Source organism: Labrus mixtus, chromosome 19 (genome assembly GCF_963584025.1).
Source record: "Labrus mixtus chromosome 19, fLabMix1.1, whole genome shotgun sequence".
Taxonomy (NCBI): Eukaryota; Metazoa; Chordata; class Actinopteri; order Labriformes; family Labridae; genus Labrus; species Labrus mixtus.
The window spans coordinates 2,980,100-2,999,732 of record NC_083630.1 but is presented as its reverse complement, the minus strand read 5'-3'; the positions used below and the strand labels follow the sequence as shown (position 1 = coordinate 2,999,732).

The 19,633-nt window shown below is 43.6% G+C and overlaps 1 protein-coding gene across 1 annotated transcript; it reads left to right on the top strand.

The window, feature by feature from the left end:
• The first annotated feature begins 649 nt into the window (after positions 1–649).
• LOC132994488 (ankyrin repeat and SAM domain-containing protein 6-like) lies at positions 650–12,949 on the top strand. Its single transcript, XM_061064860.1, has 18 exons — positions 650–1,264; positions 2,087–2,305; positions 2,392–2,590; positions 3,177–3,327; positions 4,650–4,694; positions 4,813–5,017; positions 5,103–5,209; positions 6,417–6,568; positions 6,648–6,876; positions 7,986–8,035; positions 8,181–8,375; positions 8,482–8,644; positions 8,729–8,949; positions 9,039–9,231; positions 9,986–10,053; positions 10,198–10,314; positions 11,095–11,191; positions 11,289–12,949. Exons 1-18 carry the CDS (start codon positions 936–938, stop codon positions 11,339–11,341), a joined length of 2,793 nt encoding a protein of 930 aa, XP_060920843.1. The 5' UTR covers positions 650–935; the 3' UTR covers positions 11,342–12,949.
• The last annotated feature ends 6,684 nt before the right edge of the window (positions 12,950–19,633 follow it).

The following is a 19,633-nucleotide window of genomic DNA, read 5'->3' as shown; positions in this document are numbered from 1 at the left end:
CACTAAAAGGGGCCACCTGGGGGTGTGCTCTTCCAGTAAAGGAAATCCAATACAAGGCCATACATATATGCTTACTAATATTTTTGATTTTTTTCCTGAGGTTTTGTCTGTGAAAATGCATAAGCAATAAGCTAGCTTTCCCTCTAAACCAGGGGTCTCCAACCTTTTTTCATCTGAGAGCTACTTTGAAAAAATGAAAGTGGCCAAGGGCTACTTGCATCAAATCGCTTGCATTTATTTACATAGCTCAGCTGAATTAAGCTACTGTTTGTACATGTGTGAAATTGCAATAAGCAATTGCAATAATCAATAATCTTAAATTCACATCAATGTCCAAGAAAACATTAGTACTTCATACTTGTTTTTATGGGCCAAATATATGAATAGTGGGAAGAGGTGCATTTACCGTTGTCAGATTTTTATTTTTATTTTTAACCCAGTCGGTCAACCTATAGGCGAGCTACTGAAAACCTGCCCGCGGGCTACCAGTAGCTCCCGAGCTACCTGTTGGAGACCCCTGCTCTAAATGATCTGCCTTCTGCTTGAGCTAATGACAAAAAACATTTGCAGTGGTATAGTTCGCTGGGCTTTTATTCTGAAAAACCAAAGCGGAAGTTGTGTGTTGTGTCGTAGCTGCGTTGATGCGAGTCAGATTCCAAAACAAGTAACGGAACCGGGGCAGCGGCGGCCGGTTGCCAGAAAGTTGTTGTGTCGAAACCGTGAAGAAACCACGAGAAGTTGTTAAGTAGGAATGTAAAGACGACAGTCTGCGTTTTCTTCTCGATAAGAAGAAGATTTATCTTTAATCAGGAGATTTAATTAGATTTATCTGCGCGTCAGGCCGTTACCGAGTGACAGAGGAAAAGTCTGGACCGTTACCGTCCGTTAAAGGAACCGAACATGAATGGAGACCGGCTGACACTTTAACCGAAGAGATGAACTTCGGTGTCCCCGCCAATTCGCTGCTTCTTTTCCGAGCCTGCGACGAGGGAGATTATGACACCGCCCGGGGGATCCTGGAGCCCGGAGCCCCGAAGGAGTCCGGGCGGCAGAGCAGGCTGCGGTCCGAGGCCGGTTCGGAGTGTAACACCGCGGACATGTTGTCTCTGGTTCCGGTGGACTGCACGGACGAGGAGGGGAACACCGCCCTACAGTTCGCCTCCGCCAGCGGTCATGAGAACCTGGTCCGGTTTCTGCTTCGGAAAGGAGCTTCGGTGGACAGCCGCAACAATTACGGCTGGACCCCGCTGATGCAGGCTGCGAGGTGGGGCCGGAGCTCTCTCACTGCCCGCCAAACTCCATTCAGAAATAACAATATTTACATGTTAACGCCTTACAGATGATTGTGTATAACTTGAAAATACCACGTAGGATTAGTTAGAACCTGCTATTTAATTCGGCTGATAGAAACATAAAGTTTGTCAAAAAATACCTCGTATATTTTCTAATTTACCCCGAGTATTACCTTACAGCCTGACATGTTATATCTGGCTTAAGGTACTATAAAGGCAGAGGTGCTGCATGTCAACAGGCAACTGCTTGGGACCCCAGATTAGTAGGGGGCCCAAGGGTTGACAAACTTTAAACCATAACAGTGGCTCAAAATGTGCAAATTTTGCAATGACAGTAGGAAAACTCCCTAAGGGGGGGGGGGGCCCATGTGACAGCACTCACTCTGGTTGCCCTGCTAAGTGTTGCATGTATTATTTCTGGGAGAACCAAAGTTTGTTAATGAAAGTAAAGAAAGAAAAATGAAGAGAGAGATTATCTGTCTATAGGAGACACTGGCAGACATGTTGGGGATGAACACTGGTTGAAGGGCCCCCAATTAATTTTTGACCCAACAGACTAAACTAAATTGCCAGATTCATGAATGGAGTTTGGCTGGCAGATTGATTGGTCAGGCTCCAAAAATATATATATGTAGTATGTAAGGTTTAAATTTGAGGATATACTTCCACAGGACCATGTTTAGAGTTGATTTAGTTCAGAGAAGATCTCTTATGAGACATGTTTGAAGTGCTATCTGAAATTAGGAAATATCATCCCTGCATCATTCTGGTCTGTCTGTTTTTTCTCCATCCAGGTTCGGCCACCTCACTGTCGCCCACATCCTGCTGGAGAACGGGGCAGAGATTAACGGACGTAACCGTCTGGGAGCGAGTGTCCTGACTATGGCGGCCCGCGGGGGACACACTCATGTATTGAAGCTGCTTCTGGAGAGCGGGGCCTACGTTGATGACTACGATCATCTGGCTGTGGCTGCAGACACAGTCTCCAATGGAAACAACAACAACAGCTGCAGGTTTGGACCTAAGCTTTAAACTCCACCTAGAAATCATTCGAATAACATCTTTGGTCTTAAATCCATCCGTCCGTCTCTGTCCTCAGTGGGGGTGGCTTCGGCGCGACTGAAGGCTGTCCAGGAGGAGACGGCAGAGAGTTCATGGACATCATAGCTCTGATGGTGGCAGCTCAGTACGGTCACGAGGCCACAGTGCGTCTGCTGCTGGAGTGGGGCTCTGATGTCAACTTCTCCCAGAAGACCACTGGCTGGGGACCTCTGATGGTGGCAACGCTTGGCGGGAAGGTAAAAACGGGACTGTTGCAACGATTAAGCATTTTGATAAATCTGCAGTTCAAAACATTAGAGAGCTGTCTCTCTCCCCCCCCCACTGTTCTGCTTATTAGAAACATGCAGAGGCTTTTTAGGTCGGGTACAATCACTTCTATCTGAACCACTTCTCTTGCCCACTTCCATCGCTGCAACACCTGTTGGTTTGACCTGATAACTGCTCTCATATCTGGCAAACTGAGGGGCGTCCAAAACGGCCGCGTGGGGGGTGTCTTAAAAGCGCCTACCTTCTCTGGTCCAAACAAATCCAGATCATTCAGGAGCAGAATCTAAAGTTAGAAGGAGGACATACTGACTGCTGCATTGTTGTCAGAGAAGCCAGCACTTCAACATAGCATGTTTCCTTAATGTCTGATCATATAGTAAGATACCTTTATCATTTCACTCACTACACATCTTACTGATTGATTCTTTAAATTAACGAAGATTGAATACTTTTTAAAACATGTGGCATTTTTTTTTACCCTTAATGCAGAGTTATACGTTGTTGGAAAGTTTGTGTCACTGAAGTGCCGCCTCATAAACTTTTGTGTATTTGAAGGTTGCCGTAACTCAGCAGCTTGTGGAGCGAGGAGCCGACCCTGACCGAGTCAACGTCCTGTCCAAGACGCCGTTCGAGCTCGCCATGCAGCTGAAGCAGAGAGACATCAAGGCGTACCTGGACTCCATCACCACCGTCAGACCACAGACAGGTGAGGCTGACCTCTCTGTGTCAAAGTCGAGGAAATACGAGGAGGCTGGAGGAGAAACTCAGGATAAATCAGAATATAAACTTTGGCTGTTTGTGTTCACACATGCAGCTCACCCTGAAAACTTCAGGAGTTTTTTTAGAGGTTTTGTGCAGGTGTGAAAGCTCTGTCTGTCTCTTTCTGTGGGTGTGTCTGCACTACAATTAACACTGATGTGAGAGTGAAACCAGCAGTGCTGTTTCTCGGCCTCTTTCATGTCTGCTGCTGTTTCTCAGGTTTACTCTGGGTTTAAGCACAACTCAGTCAGAGTGCTGTTTGTTGTACTTAGTCCCTCCAGCCACTGAAGAACAAATGCATGAAAACCTGAGTCGATAAAAAAGATTGAATTAACCGTCTGGTTCTCCTTTAGTTGTTACTCCGAGCTTAAAGCAGTATGCTGAAGGAGCAGCAGTTTCAGTCTCTTTGCTTCTTAGGTGAAGGCATGCAGGCTGCAGAAGCCTGAAAGAGGTCTATGTATTGTTGTCCAGGATTAAAACGAAGGGCTCCACAATTAATCAAAGTATTTGCAAACACGTGGCCAAGTGCAAATTTACTAACCACATTTGTTTTTTCTGGGCGCTGCATCTTTTCTCCGAGCAGTCGCGTACTCTCTACTCGTTGGGAAAGATTGTAAAACAAAGCAGGCGCTGAGAGAAAAATGGCAGGTGGACACGAACAGTAACTTCCTACCTGTTTATCTGCCACATGTACAGTGAAAAGGACAATAATACAATTAAGCTTATACTTTCTCCTCCAACATCCTTCAATATTATTGTTATTTTTTTAAAGATTTTATTTTTTGGCTTTTTTGTGCTTTTATTGGAGCGATAGGACAGTGGATAGAGTTGGAAATCAGGAAGAGAGAGAGGAGCCACAGGTTGGATTCGAACCCGGGCCGCCCGCCTGGAGGACTACAGCCTGCATACATGGGGCGCACGCACTAACCACTGCGCCAACGCCCCATCCTTCAATATTGTTAATATTTCACTAAACACAATGTACTGTTTCAGAATAATCCCCTTTTCTCTTTTTCCAGCTGAGTGTTTGTTTCTGATGGTTCTTCAGTTTCAGATCCGTGCTCTCTCTCTGCCCGGTTTCTTCTTTCCTCTCTCTGTTCACAGTTCTCTGTTTTTAGTGTGAGCCGTGATCTGCACACTGATTATTTACGTAACCCCTCCACACTAACAGATGATCCTGAGCTATGTGGAGCGTGTCCAAGAGGGACTGTTGTTTCAGAGAACATCAGAACTCTTCTCTGGTCTCACTCTTTTCACTTTTCTCCACAGACGACGAGCGGAGGAGACCCGACGTCTTCAGCGCCCTCAAGTTGGGTGAGTTACATAAAACATTTAACAGTAATGTGTTCCATACAAAAAAGACAAAATAAACCATGATGTATTTGCGTTTCTTCATGTCATATATTATAAAAATGTGTGTTTGATGTTTCAGGAAATTCCCAGCTGGTCAAAGAGATCTTGGAGGAGGATCCCACTCAGGTGAATTCGTCCAATCAGGAGGGAGCGACTCCTCTCATGATGGCGGCAGTGAGCGGTCAGTTAGAGGTGGTGCAGCTGATGGTGGAGAAGAAAGCAGACATCGACAAACAAGATGGCGTCCATGGGTGGACGGCTCTAATGCAGGCCACTTATCACGGGTGAGAAGGAGCTGCGGGTGAGACTCTAGATTCCTAAAAGCGGGACCATTGATGAGTTTTTGTTTCCTTTCTTTGTGTTTTTCAGTAATAAAGACATTGTGAAGTATCTGTTAGGTCAGGGGGCGGATGTGAACCTCCGAGCGAAGAACGGATACACCGCCTTTGATTTAGTGATGTTGCTGAATGACCCAGGTACCTCGATTATTCATACTTCTTCCATTTCAGAAAACACACTCAGACCTTGTTAATGACTTGCTGACTCCTGATTGGCTGCTCCAAAGACACTTTACAATTACAAACTGGACAAACGACTACACGGATCAATGTCGGCTCTGCTCATCACTTTTTATATTCTTTTTATTTTTAACTGTAGGCAAACCATACAGTTTGAAAATGAGGCTCAACTGAGGCTCCAAAATAATATATTGATGAACTTCAAACGAACCGCACCAGATTGCCAGCTATCACACTAGCGCAAACAAACCACACTAAGGGTGCACTCACACTAGGCAAAGCTTTTCTACATCATGCTGACACGATTGCTGGTGACTGTCAGAAGAGATTGTGTTTAACCGGTTTAAAGCCGGGTACACACTGCAAGATAAATTGGCTGTTCCAACCAAAGTCAGCAAAGACTGGATTATCTTGTCAGACTCTCCAGTGGTCTGAGGTGTGTTTTAACCTCCCCGGTCTTCTCGGAAGACAATCTGGGCCGCCCGATTTGAAATCGTAAATATTAAACATTTTCAATATTTAGGATTAGAAATCCTATCGTGTGGGGAGAACACCGAGGATGGCCAAGCACGGACTCTGTGGATGGTGACGTGGAACAGAACAGTAGCCAATCAGGAAGCAAGCTGACTGAAGCAGGAAGCACAAGAAACATCACCACGACAACAACAGCAAATGTGAAGCATAAAGTTAGATGGATGTCATACATTCAGGAGCAACTTGTAGATTTGTGGCAACAATCCAAGTGTTTATACAACGTGTCTGACAATCCAGCTGACAAGGAGTTGGACCAAAAGGTTTACCGTAATGGATTGACCAGCTAACAGTTAGCCACATTTAGCTTGACCATCATGTTTGTTTACTCTTTAGTCACGGTTGACGGCGTGAGATGACGAGTTTTGATAGCTCTGGTTGTTGGTGAATGAATCTGAGTGTGTGGTGTGCTGAGTTGGTCGTCTCGTTGCTCTCCAAACACGATAAGATCTGAACTGTTAAATCTGTCAGGATTTCTCGTCATGTGTGGACTCTCATATTTTCAAAATAGTTTAAGATTTAAAAAATCTTTTAGTGTGTGCCAGGCCACAGTGACCCCGTCCGTGTTAAGGGTCTTTGAAGCTGTAAATCTTGATATTTTGTCTTAGTGTGTGTGTCTGGATTTCTCTCACAGACACTGAGTTGGTGCGTCTGTTAGCATCCGTTTGTATGCAAGTGGACAAGGACAAGTCGAAACACCGCGGCAGAGCCTTGATGACGCGATCAAAAAGCCGACAATCACTCAACAACGTCCCCGTGCCGCCTGATGACAAGGGAGGCCTGAAGGTGAAAAACATGAACATTGTTTTTGAACTGCTTCCTCTATAATCCAGACTCTTACGTGTTTGGCTCCTCCCCCTTTCAGTCTTGGTGGAGTCGGATGTCAAATCGGTTCCGGCGGCTGAAGTTGACTCACACCCTGAGACACGGCCTCTCGTCCAACCGCCTCGCTCCGTTTCCTGACGATGCTGAAACCTCATTGGATGCCACAATGAAGGCGGAGAGGAAACCTGCTGCCGGGTCCAACGGGGCGAGTGCAGCTCTGGGAGGGAACGACCTCAGCAACGCCTGGGCTGTGAAGAGCAAAGATGCTGGTGAGACAGAGTATGAATGCTGCAGGCTGTAACACATCAGATGTTTTGGTGAAAGGTCCAGTCAGTAAGATATGTAATGAGTGAAATGATAAAGGTATTACTATCTGATCAGACATTAATGAAACATGCTATGTTGAAGTGCTGGCTTCTCTGACAACAGTGCAGCAGTCAGTATGTCCTCCTTCTGACTTTCTAAGCTCCTTTGATTGGAGACAGTAGCTTTGTTCACACGAGCAAAATTTGTTTAATCCAATTTAAATAATTCCCATCAAACACTGAATCAGAATTGAACCATTATGACGCAGGTAGATCTGTCCTTATTGAACTTGTGAGAAACCGATCTCTGTTTTTTGGTTCAGGTATGTGTCCCGTTAATGGGTGTGTGTGTCAATAAAGTTTTTCTCTGGGTTGAGGTCCAGTTCCAGCAGAACTCACAGCCCTGCTGTGTGTTTATTCTCTGTTATTTCTTTTGGTCTAGTTTCTGATAAACCCGCCAGTGTCGCCGTGCAGATTATCTCCTCCTGTGTTATTAAAAAAAAGAAAACCGCTGTCGCTGCACGTCTCCAGATGTCGCTCCTCCGCTGTACCTCTTGCTGTGTGACAGAGATTTCACTCTCCTCCTCTTTCCCCCTGTGACTTTGGATGTTTGTATTTAACCTTTTTCTTTCTATTAATCTGCGAGCTCAGCAGTACATAATCGCCCTTTGATCAATGAACAGGGAGAGTTCAAGTCTGCAGGACCTTCAGACATGCGCAGTAAGAATAGTTATAGGTCAACCAGGAAGACACGATCGGATCAAGCATGTCCATGGAAATTGATCAGAACAACAATCGGCACAATCCACCGTCTCGTTCAGAAGAATTCTTCCTATTTGAGCCAGAACGGATCAGATCGGAAAATCTTTCACATGGAGACATTTGGATCGACAACACTTAAAGTAACGAAGGAAAAATTACAATTGTTATTTTTTTTAGATCAAAGAAATTGATGAAATTTTGGATCTTAAATTGTTTATGTTGAGGTAAAAAAAAAATTGTTTTAAAAAATTTGATAAGATTTTAGAAATCGTGTAAAAACCCTATGTGATCAGACGTTGTTCCTTTTTCAGGTCTTTGCAGGGCATCCTCGGAAAAGGAAGACTTTCTAATAACGACTATGGTAGGAGGATTTAATTGAATGTAAAAAATATATTGGTTAATGTTTGTGTAATGATTCTGAAGTTAATGATTTAAATCTGTATGAATCGGGTTGATGGTTATCGTGAAACAATTGTGATTGTTTTCTGTGTTTTCGCCTCCTGTAGCTCAGAAGCGGCGCTCCTTTGACCCGACTGCCCAACGACAAGCTGAAAGCGGTGATCCCTCCGTTCCTTCCTCCGTCCAACTTTGAACCATGGAACTCAGACCGCTCACGCCTCCTCAGGGAGGGAAAGAGCGAAGCCCCCCGCCTGCCGATGCCCCCCCAGAGGAAACTGAACAGCAGTGGAAACTCAGATATTGTGAGTGTGAGGGAGAGAACGTTTGTATTCAGGGTAAAACGTGTATCTTTGTCATCATCCAAACGTCTTTTGCCCTCTTTTCCCCTCTGTCTCCTTCCTCTCGCAGACGTCCATCAGTCGTGTGGTCAGCAGGTCCATTAAGTTTCCCAGCATTCCTAAGGGGCCCTCGTCCTCCTCGCCATCGAACTCTGGACACTACCACTCCCCCCACTCCTCAGGAGGCTCCAACGGAGTCGCTGGGATCAACCGGGACTCCCACAACAGATCAGGTTTACACAAATACAGAAGTGCAAACAAAACCTGAGAAACAAGGTTAACCGAGACGCTAACCTCTAACCACGCTCTTCCACCAGGGGGCAGTGCAGACAGCGTGCTCTCACAGATAGCAGCTCAAAGGAAGCGAGCAGCAGGCCTTATAGACGTGAAGACTCAAACTCCAGAGAAGCAGCAGAGTCAGACTCAGAACACACCCTCCATCCCCTCCTCAGCCTCCGGCCTGCCGCTACCCGACATCAGCCTCCCTGACATCCACTCCCACCCCAGCCTGGTGGCCTCCGACCTCCACTCCAGAAGGGTCTGTGTTTCCTTTCTATCATAGCTCTGGTAACTTGAAATGTCTCCTCTCGTGTCACTAAACTGGTGCTTCCTTTTGTTCCTCTGCAGAAGATGGAGCTGAAGAAGAGACCTCAGTCAGGAAACTCCTCCACCTCCAAGAGCACGTCGCCCACTCTCACTCCTTCTCCTTCCCCAACGCCAAAACCTCCCACTGGGCCGGTAGACTCTCTGTCCTCAGCCTCTTCACATCCTCGCTCCAAAAGCAGCGGGGGCTCCAGCAGTGGGACCATAACTGATGAAGGTGAAACTAAAGACATTATTCTGCACATGCACTAACTCCACATTTATGCAGCTTATTTATTCAGGAAACAACTTACAACTTAAATCATACACTGAGCTCCTGGTAGATGTAAAGTCCTCCGTAAAATACGGTTGTCATGGTGATCAATTAAGAAGTGGGGAAAACCTTGACTATGAGGAGGAGCAGCGGGTTTTACCGCTGTTTGGTGTTGATTTAATTACTCATAAATGTAAGATGACATAGTTTTGTACTCCCGCTTTAGTTTTCCGATGAGCCAGATTATTTAATAATAGCAGACTGTTAAATGACCTTAAATTGTAGTTGAAGTTTTCACCACTATATGTCACTGTTGTTATTGGACACTAGCTGTAGATGAAGCTTAGTTCTCACCTCATCATGATGCTTTGTCATATCGTACAAACATTAGAGTTTGTAGATGAATGTCAGAAGACAGAAGTTATTTTAGCGGTTAGTCTGTTCAGAGATGATCAGACACGAGACGAAACAAACACTGCAGGAAGAAAAATGCTGCTCACTGATTGGTCACATCGAGTTCAAATGACATTTTCGACACTATACTTTAGTTAGTTTGAACCACTCGCGTATATGACCTGTGTGTAATGTTGCAATGTTTGTTAGTTTGTTCTTACGGTTCTGATCTTTCTTTATTTTTTAACAAATGTACGGTGTCTTTGAGTTTCTGAAAAGCGCTATTGTTATTATTATACTGAATGTTGTTCTCATGTTTTTTCAGATGAGCTTTCTGGTATCTTGAAGAAACTGTCATTGGAGAAATACCAGCCAATCTTTGAGGAGCAGGAGGTAATCTTTGATATTTACTTCAAATTAATGTGAAATCTGTCTTTTATGTTAAAGAGGAGTTTCTTTAATGTTCTATTCTGTTCATTCCTCTATTTAAAATACAACACCGTGCGGTTTGATTGATTCTGTTTTCTCGTCCTTTAGGTCGATATGGAGGCTTTTCTGACTCTAACAGACGGAGACCTGAAGGAGCTTGGCATTAAAACAGACGGACCCCGACAACAGATCCTCGCGGCGATATCCGAGCTCAACGCTGGAAAGGTGTGTTTGGTGAATCGTGTATGATACTTTATGATAGTTAGCATGAATTTGGTGTGTTTCCAGAGAATGTGGGGCTTAAAGTCAGGGTTGGTCATTTCCTCCAGATCCACTTTTTTAGATTTTGGTTGAAATTGTCTTTAGGTCCTGACAGAAATGAATAACTCATCTTCTCTGAAAAAGGAACAAAGAAAATCCATCATCTGTATCAGTTTGTAAGTCTGTAAAAACTTCAACCAATGTCTGCTACGAGGTAACAATCTGATGAACCAATCAGGCGCCTCCCTGTCTCCCTGCTCGCTCTCTACCTCTTGCGTGCTCTAGCTCACACTCAAAGAGCGTCACTGATGACTTTAGGAGTTTATACTGTGAGTTTACTTACCGCTGAATGAGACATGAGACGACGTAGTTTCTACACAATGTAAGAGATGAGCTGAGGTCCACTTCTGGAGGGATGGAGCTCTGTATGTAAGTGAGGGGGCGTGGCTTATGAGGGAGCACAGAGGGGAGGGGGTGGTTGCAGACGGAGCACTGAGGGAATGCTACTTTCAAAATCATGCTAGTTGTCGATTATTACCAACCCTGCCTTTAAGTCCTGTAAATGTATTTCACTGTTAGCTACCTCTATGTCTTTAAACGATGTAAACATTGCCATCAGAGACGGGAAGAATCTCTCTGAGCCAGGGTGGAAACGGCTAAAAGGAATAAATATCAGAAACCAGAGGAAGGAATATATGAAACTACAGTTAGAGCATCTACTTGAGCATTGTTTGCTTTTATCAGGGACGAGAGCGGCAGATCCTTCAGGAGACCATTCATAACTTCCAGTCTTCCTTCGGCAGCAGCGCTAGTAACCCACGGCAACCAGGTGAACCTCGCTGTGAGTATCAACGGTTAAAGCTCAGCAGTAGTTGTAGTAGCACTACACATCATCACAATCTGTATCTGATTACCTTCTCTCCACCGGTCTTCCTCAGCACCAACAGGTTGGATGAGACAAGATCAGGTGCGATCGGCCAACAAAAGGTAGCCTGGCAACCCCGATTGAAAAACCAGGAAGTCCACCAAAGGTACCTAGAGTAAGGATAAAGTGCAGGTGACCTATAGTCAAGGCACCAATGACATGGAGTCTTCTGGACGCCAGTGTCCCAAACTGCTGACCGAGTTAGTGCGAGAGGACGCTGCAGCAAAACGACCACCAGACCCAGAAAACCCGACTTAAAGGACCCTCCAGGACTGACTCATGTGTTAGTTTTATGGATCGTAAAGCAGAGGAGGCGTGACCGGGTCGGCAGAGTCCAGAGCTGTCGGATAAAGCATGTGACGTGTGACACATTATATTTGTTGCCGTGGTGATCGGGTTCATGGGTGACACACACACAGACTGAAAGGAGGAGAAAGATGAGCGGAGCGCCGGAGCGCAGGGAACGTTTTTTTAAATTTATCTGAACAGATGTGAGAGGTAGAGCAGATGTTTACAGCTGCATGGATCCGTGAAGTAGTTAGTATCATATTCTGTGTTGCACAAATATTTAGTTTAATCTGAACTATGAATCAAAACACAATTCATGAAATGAAACAAACAAAATGAGAGATTGAGGCAGCGGGAGACGACCGAGTTTGAAGTGATACATTCAGTGTTTCTGCCACTGGAGTCTGGTGGCTTTTAAGAAAGTGATCAAACAACTGATTCTGTCCAGTGATCTTTGTTATTAGACTACAATCTGAGCCATGTCCCAGGCTGCATCAAAAGACACACTTTTTAAAAGACACACATGTTAGGGAGTATTTCCCCCTAAAGGATCACGTTACAGCCTGTTCAGCAGCTGCAGGCTGAAAAAAAAAATCTACAGCTGTGGCTAACACAAACTGAATATGTACCTATCAGTCATGTAAACATTAAATTATTTAATAACAGAGCCCAGGTTTGAAGAGAAGAGAGTTGATGAGAGAAGTCAAAATGTCACTTACAGCTCGCCAAAGTGACCACGCCCCCTGTTGGGTGAAAACAAGCCCTGAGAATGTATCTGCGGTGGATTAGAGCACACTGGTAGCAGCATGATGAAACGCTATTACAAAGCTATTTGTACTTTTTTTTTGTACTATTTACAAAATGCTTTTTTATCTACAGAGACAAATGAGAGAGAAGAGGTTTTTGTGTTGTGGCTGAAACTAGAGGATTAGGCCTTGTGTCCACCTGGCGTTTTTTTCTGAGCGCCAGCGTCTTTTTTCAGTTGTTCTCTGGAGAGAGCGTTTGCAGCAGCAGCCCGGAGATAAAGCGCAGCGCCCTGTTCACAAAAGTCTCCCAAACAGCTGTTAAACAAGTTTTTCTTATTCTAACCTTTTAAATCTCGAAAGTGGTCTTTTCCATTTATTTTAGATTTAACTTTTTCGCCCAGAAAGGGGCGGGGCCGGCGTTGTTTGGGAAAGCACCCTGATGGGTTGCTCTCGTCAATTTCCTGTTAAAGGAAGGAGAATAGAGGAGAGAGAGGAATCATATCGAGACTTTAAAACGAATTAAAGGAGAGAAAATGTGATTTTAGCCATAGATGATGTTTGACTCTTTCTCTGGTGTGTCCGTGTCTTCTCTCTGTGCAGAGCTGTCCTGAGTCAATAAATGATAATATGATGATGATGATGATGATGATGATGAATTACTTCATGTTTTTGAAATGTCTTATTGGATTTGGGATGAGAAAGAAATTGGCAAAAACATTTTGAGCAGCTTAGATTCAGTTTAAAGGATCTGCATTGAGCAATAGTTTCCACTGAGCCTGTTCTTTGTTTGTGTAACGGCAGACTGATGGAGCGCTTTATCATTCCTGAATAAAATATCACATACAAACGCTCTAAACCTGAAACCTGAAGGACGAGTTGAGGAGTCTGCAGATGGACCAGAGACGAAAACACAACCTCTTTATTCATGAACCGTGTTGATGAAAGAAGGAATCTGGATAATGAACGAATCAAAGAAAACAGAAATAATGGGTCGCCGGTAGCGTAGAGGTTGATGTGTCACATCTGATGTGATGCCACCTTCTCTCCACTAGATGGCAATGAACTTCTTTGGATGAGTGTTGATGCTGCTGCTGTAGCGTCACGTTCAGGCAGAACTATATTAAGAAATATAAAGATGCTCTCTCACCAATGAAAGTTACATTCATGTGCAAAACAACTAAAAGGACCTTCAAAGTAAAATCCAGTGCATGAGACAAACATTTGATGCCTGCTGTTCCATCTAAAAGTTGTCTGCATCTAATATTCCAGATTTCATGGTAACTACGGTCATCTGGAAAGGCTCTGATGCATCGGGCCTTCACTGGAACCAACCTGTCTCATAAATGTTCAGCATCAGTTTTGAAACAGTCAAACCTCCTGCTCCATTAGATCAGGTTTCATGGCTACGTGTAAAGTTCTGTGAGGTCAGAGATATAACGGACAGCCTCACCTGGTCTGATGTGAGCAGGAGCTAACGGTGGCTATTGTGAGTTAACCTGAACTGAGAGGGTTTTCACTCTGAAACGTCCCATTGACTCGAGATGAATTATCCGGAGAATATCCTGCGGCGTATTCAAATCAGCTCACTCAGACTCACTGCCAAAAATACTAATGGTGTGTTAGGAGAAACTCCGGGTGAAGTCTGAGTGGAAAATTTGTCTGTTTGCGTTCACACATGCAGCTGATCCGGCAAATATCAGGAGTTTTTCAGGAGTTTCTGCAAGTTTGAAAGCACTATAAATAAGTCCGATGACCTCTGAACTCTTCCCTATTTGTGCTGTTTTATTTCTACATTTAGCATTGTTCCGCTTTAAGAGAACTGGAAGATGTTTTCATGCCACCTGTTATTTTTGTCAGTTCTTTTAAAGAGACGGTGGAAAAGTTGGTGGCCGAGAAGGACAGTGTAACAGAGGACAAAATGAGTGAATAAACTTTGAACGAATGTCACTTATTATCCTTATAAAAATGAATAAATAAATCATTGCACTCATTAACAGATGGGATTGGGACAGTCGCATAACTTCTTTCACATGTTTTGTAGAGCTGACAGACGTGCTGGGGATTCCTCTTACTGTAAAGTCTGATAACGTGTGACCCCCCCCTCGAGCCAATTCTTGTGCTGTGTGCAAATCTCATCTTTGAGAAAACACATTAGAAGACTGACAGAACCGCCGTCTGACAACTTTGAGAAGTGTGGAGTCAGTGTGTGTGTGTGCCAGTGAAAACAGCAGCTAGTTAGATATTGGACCGTGTTCGACTTCCAGACGTTATGATGACACAAAATCCTCCTCGCAAATGTTAATGTGAGATTTATGGTGATCCTCGAGAAGCGTCTCTCTCTCCAGCGGTTGACATAAAGCACTTCCATCAGTCTACACAGGGAAGCTCAAACATGCACGTTAAGTAACAACAAGAGAAGGACATTTTAGACCAGAGAGGGCCTTTAGAGAAACACATGCTCTGTGTTTACACCACAGTCCTCCATGGCTGCACGTGAGCGAGATGAGCTGGAAAATGTGTTTGTTAAAAAAGACAAATGTTTTCAACCCCTCGCACCAAAGTTCAGAAACACTGACCCTCCCCCCAAACACGACCAAATAGCAACACAGCACGGCGTTGTTGAAACGGTTATTGATGACCTGGATGAGGAGCGGGGCCGACAGGCAGGCGACAGGGTTCCTGTAGAGTTTAATGAAAAGCATCACATAGTGCAGGAAAAGCTCGGCTCTGCAGACGCTGTGGCAGATTGAGTGCTCAGATCTTCAGCCTCATGTTAGAAAACGTCGCAGAGACGAATACATTTGGAATATATTATCATCGCTGTGGCATGTGGGCAGCAAATGGAGTGACTCATTCGATTTCCTCCTAATTGATTTCCCTCACAGAAGGTTTTGATGGATGGAATAATAATGATACTGTTTGTTTCTGTCAACACAGAAGTCCTGTAGTAGTAAGACACATCATGGTGACTCAGAGATAATGAATAAATTATTTTCTCCAACTCTCGAGTCCACGCAACTTTAGATGCCTCGTGGGCTCTAAGTGGTCGCCTGTCTGCGGTGAGATCAGCTGACTGGGGGAACCTGAGTCTGTCTGGGTTCAGATCCATGGGAGGGATTCATCCAAGTGCCAGTTTTCCGATCTTTATTCCCCGTGTGCTCCGTGATTACAGGACATGCTGTTAGCCTCAAGAGGACGGCTGTGTTGGGGAAAGAATTTGTCGAAAAATCACGACACAGGGATTTTATTCAATATATGTAAAATCAATAAAATCTGGCAAAGCATTAATTATCTCGATACTACTGTTAGAATTAAACAATTAAATTAAATCTTACTACAATACAGGAGTTACATTTCACTCTTCTTATATGTCTTGTATCTGGTGGAAGGATTGAGGAGAGATGAACTGAAATGTGTCCATTTGCATTCACACATGAAGCTCAGTCTGAAAACCTTCTGAACCATTTCTGGAGTTTTGTATGTATTTGTAACGCCATGTGCCCGGTTTCTCAAGATCATTTAACTAAAGTAAAATTTTAAAAATCAGTCAATTTTTATAGATATCGCATCCATTTCCAAAGAAGCAAAAAGATCCCAGAACAAGAAAGAATGTGAGGTATCCGTCCTTTAGTCAGAAATATCCTTCTGTGAAATTAAAGATTTTAGGATGTAAGCGCTAAACTTGAGTTGAGAACTGTGTTGTTACGACGCTGATTTCTGTCAGGTGTGTCTGTCAGGTGTGTGAATAGATTTAAAGTTGCAGTGTGATGTGTCAGCTGGGAGATATTTTTCTCAGATTTTTTTGGTGTCTTCTCTGAAAGCTTGGGTGCTGTTACCATGAAATTCACTTTGTGGCCATTGGCCTCTGGCTGTACAAGCTGGCACGGTTTTCACATGTACATAACCTAGGGCAATGGCTTTACTGCTGTGCGTGCGTGCGTGTGTGCTGTGATGCCTAGTAATGCTCAGACTCTGTGATTTAGTGGGGAGCAGGGATTGCAGAATTGAGCCCTCTGGACCTTTTCTCTCCGAGCGCGCAGACCACATATTTTACACTCTCTCTCTCTCTCTTGGTGTATATCTCTAACCCACTCTGCCCACTTTGCTCACTGCAGACCCCTTATCCATCAAACTCTATGAGCTTTAAACAGCTGTTAATTAAAGCCAAAGCAGCCTGTCCAACTATCATAGCGTTGTGTATTGTTTGTACAAATGATGTCCAAACAAACAGTCGCTGCCTGATCTCACCACTGTCGACATTCATCCTCGCTCAAGTGACTCAGTCGCTCATTTCCCAGCATCCTCGGGGTTACACAACACCGTAGCCCTTTCGCTGCCTCTCTGTCCCCCTTCTCTTTCTCCACATAACCACAGCAGTTTACAGAGAGGATGATGGAAACATGGGAGGAGGACAAACTCCACCTGACCTGTGAGTAAATCCAAATGTCAACAAAGGATTATCCCAACAGAGTCCTGAAACACAATTTTCCATCTCAAAGTGATTGCCAGAGTTTTGGATGCTCGGATGCATCAAAATGTGACAACAAAACATGAGATTGAGGTTTTTGTTGTTGTTGCATTTGGATGCTTCGGGTAAAACTAGCAGGATTCTCATCTGCAGGTCCTGAAACATCTGAAACATCTGAAACAAACATCTGAAACATTCGGTCTGTGTGATTCATTTCACATTAAACAGAGCATGTAAACACTCGAGAAGAGGTTCATGAGTGTGTTCTTTTTTAAACATGGGACTTATAGTTTGGGGTCTTTGGCCGTTTGCGTTCACACATGCAGCTCACTACAGTTTTGTGTAAGTGTGAATGTACTATTGGTGTAACACACGACCCCAGCACCTACTTTGAATCAGGCACATGACAGCTTGTATCCCTGAAGTCAGCTGAACAGGTCTGCTCGAAATTCCAAAACGTTTGTTGTCATTAAGTCCCTAAAATCTAGAGAAATAGGGCCTAAAGTCGTGAGATCCAGAGTAACATCAGCACTTCAAAGTCTCATAGTGATCATGTTCTGTTTGCAAACTCCTAAATTCATCATCTAATTTGTTCCTGGATTGAACTTTTGTGGTCCGGTGAGATCAGAGCCGAGCGATCCCTCGTCCCCAATAAAAACAATCCCTTCGAATGTGGTATTAAACACTTCAGGGTCACTGTGTCGATGGTCGCTCCAGCACTTGTGAAAGTGGATGTATCTGTGCACAAAGAGAAGGCTGTCAGCTGAGCGATGAAGCCATCTCTCCATCAATCGACCGTCCCATCAATAATAAATGCCCATTAGAATCAGACATGTCACGGCTCTGCACACTGACTTCTTAATCAATGAAAACCACATAAATGCACCTGGCAGATGGCTGTCGGTAAGTCCTACTGTGGTCATTATTATGAAATGTGTATTAGGCTACACACACACACACACACACACACACACACACACACACACACACACACACACACACACACACACACACACACACACACACACACACACACACACGCTGTTACCACACAAACACGCTGTTACCACACAAACACAAGTGGACATGGACATGGGCATGGGCATGCACTCACTCACACATACATGGTTGCGTGCGAAGGTCTGCCCCCGCAGAGTTAGCACGGCTTTAAGCCCGGGCTAATCTGGACGGCAGCTTGGATAGGGTTTCTGGTGGATTTGCATTGATACCAAAGCTCCCCGTGGCTTTAATGGCAGCCACTGACGGTGTTAACGGGACCCCAGGACCTCTGCAGATCCTCAACTCCACCTGTCACAACAAACAAAACATCACCCCTGATGGAGGCTTTTATGCTTGGACTTAATCTTATTGGTGGACTTAATTTAAGGCGGTGGAGCCACACCGCAGCACCACATGTTGGCTAATGTCCCTCCATGCTGTCTTTATAAGAAATACAAGCTATTAACTGTATGTGACAACTTAGTCAAAGCCATTTATAATCAACCAGGTTAAATCTATAATTAGATAAATTACATAATCGGATATGTTCAGACCTTGATGAGAATTCTAGTAGTCTTTAGTCAGCTGTATTAGACCTGTGTATTGAGTTTATGTTGTTGATTTTATACATCCTGACTAGATTAATATAGCGAGTAAAACATTATGCAGACACTTTTATCACTCAAACCCCCTTTCTTCCATCTGTAGGTGTACGTTTGTGCGATCACGTGTAACACATCACCTGAGGATCCTCCTCTACTATGTCATCTTTATTTAAAGAAGTGGAAGAAGTGAATCCCAACCATAAGCCTACATGATTAAGTACACATAAATACACAATAAGCATGTGTGCACGCTGGGGGAACACTTGGCTGCTTGTAGTGAGTGGATTTGAACACTAGGGTGCAGTACAGTAAACTGCCATACACACTGTCAAACTGCAGATATTCTCACTATTTCTGTTGCAGCAATGACAAGACACCATGTAGAGAAGTGGTGTACTTTATTAGGGTTAAATTGTGCAAAAACCTTACAAACATAATTAAAAAAAATACAATAAAACCACAGAGATTAACGTGTTTGATAGTTAGGCATTTGGTTCAAAATATTATCTATGAATCATATTTTATTCCCTCATAAGACATACCTTGCATTCTTGAATTAAAACACTGTGCGTTAAGTAGGATCATATGAGCCAGGTAAAAGGATAGTGATGATCTTTATGCTTTTTTAACCTATTTTATAGGTGTTTACAGCTGCAGAGGTTGGTTTTAATGCAAAGATAACTTGGATGTAAGGGCTTACACTTTGCAGCAACTGGTCTGGTATATGAGAGACTTGCATATCACAATATTGAACAGCCTCAGTGTGAGGAAACTTCTATTAATGGCTAATAAATAGACTTTATGGCATATAAATATAAATTTGGTAAAAAACAATCAATGCAGCACAGACACTTTATATGCCCTGTGTAAGTCACTGTTATCTTAGATCAGACTATTTAAATATTGCATTGTACAAGCTACATTATATCTCAACAACCAGACTGTTAAAGGTTTAATTTGATGGGGGGAAAAGCCTAATTCTCAATAATAATGGAATTTAATTAGAACAAATGGAGATTTCGACTAAAATAAAATAATAATACAAAAATATCTTTAAAAAATTTAATTCGGTTTTATAAAACCAGATTGCCGCCTCACTTCCGGTTTTCACATTCAAAATAAAGCCGAGAACTGGAACAAAAACGCTGTTGTAGATTGATTAAATTTAACAAATGTATTAAACGATTTCGTTTTAATCATTTTCAATAAACAGTAAAGTCTGTTTGAAGCATATTCTAGACCAAATAAAATA

What these genes read in the sequence shown, in the direction of transcription:
- LOC132994488 (XM_061064860.1), top strand. Translation starts at nt 936, where the DNA reads ATGAACTTCGGTGTCCCCGCCAATTCGCTGCTTCTTTTCCGAGCCTGC. An exon ending in GCAGTGGAAACTCAGATATT is followed by an intron (nt 8,376 to 8,481) that starts GTGAGTGTGAGG and finishes TTCCTCTCGCAG; the next exon opens with ACGTCCATCAGTCGTGTGGT. An exon ending in TGGGACCATAACTGATGAAG is followed by an intron (nt 9,232 to 9,985) that starts GTGAAACTAAAG and finishes ATGTTTTTTCAG; the next exon opens with ATGAGCTTTCTGGTATCTTG.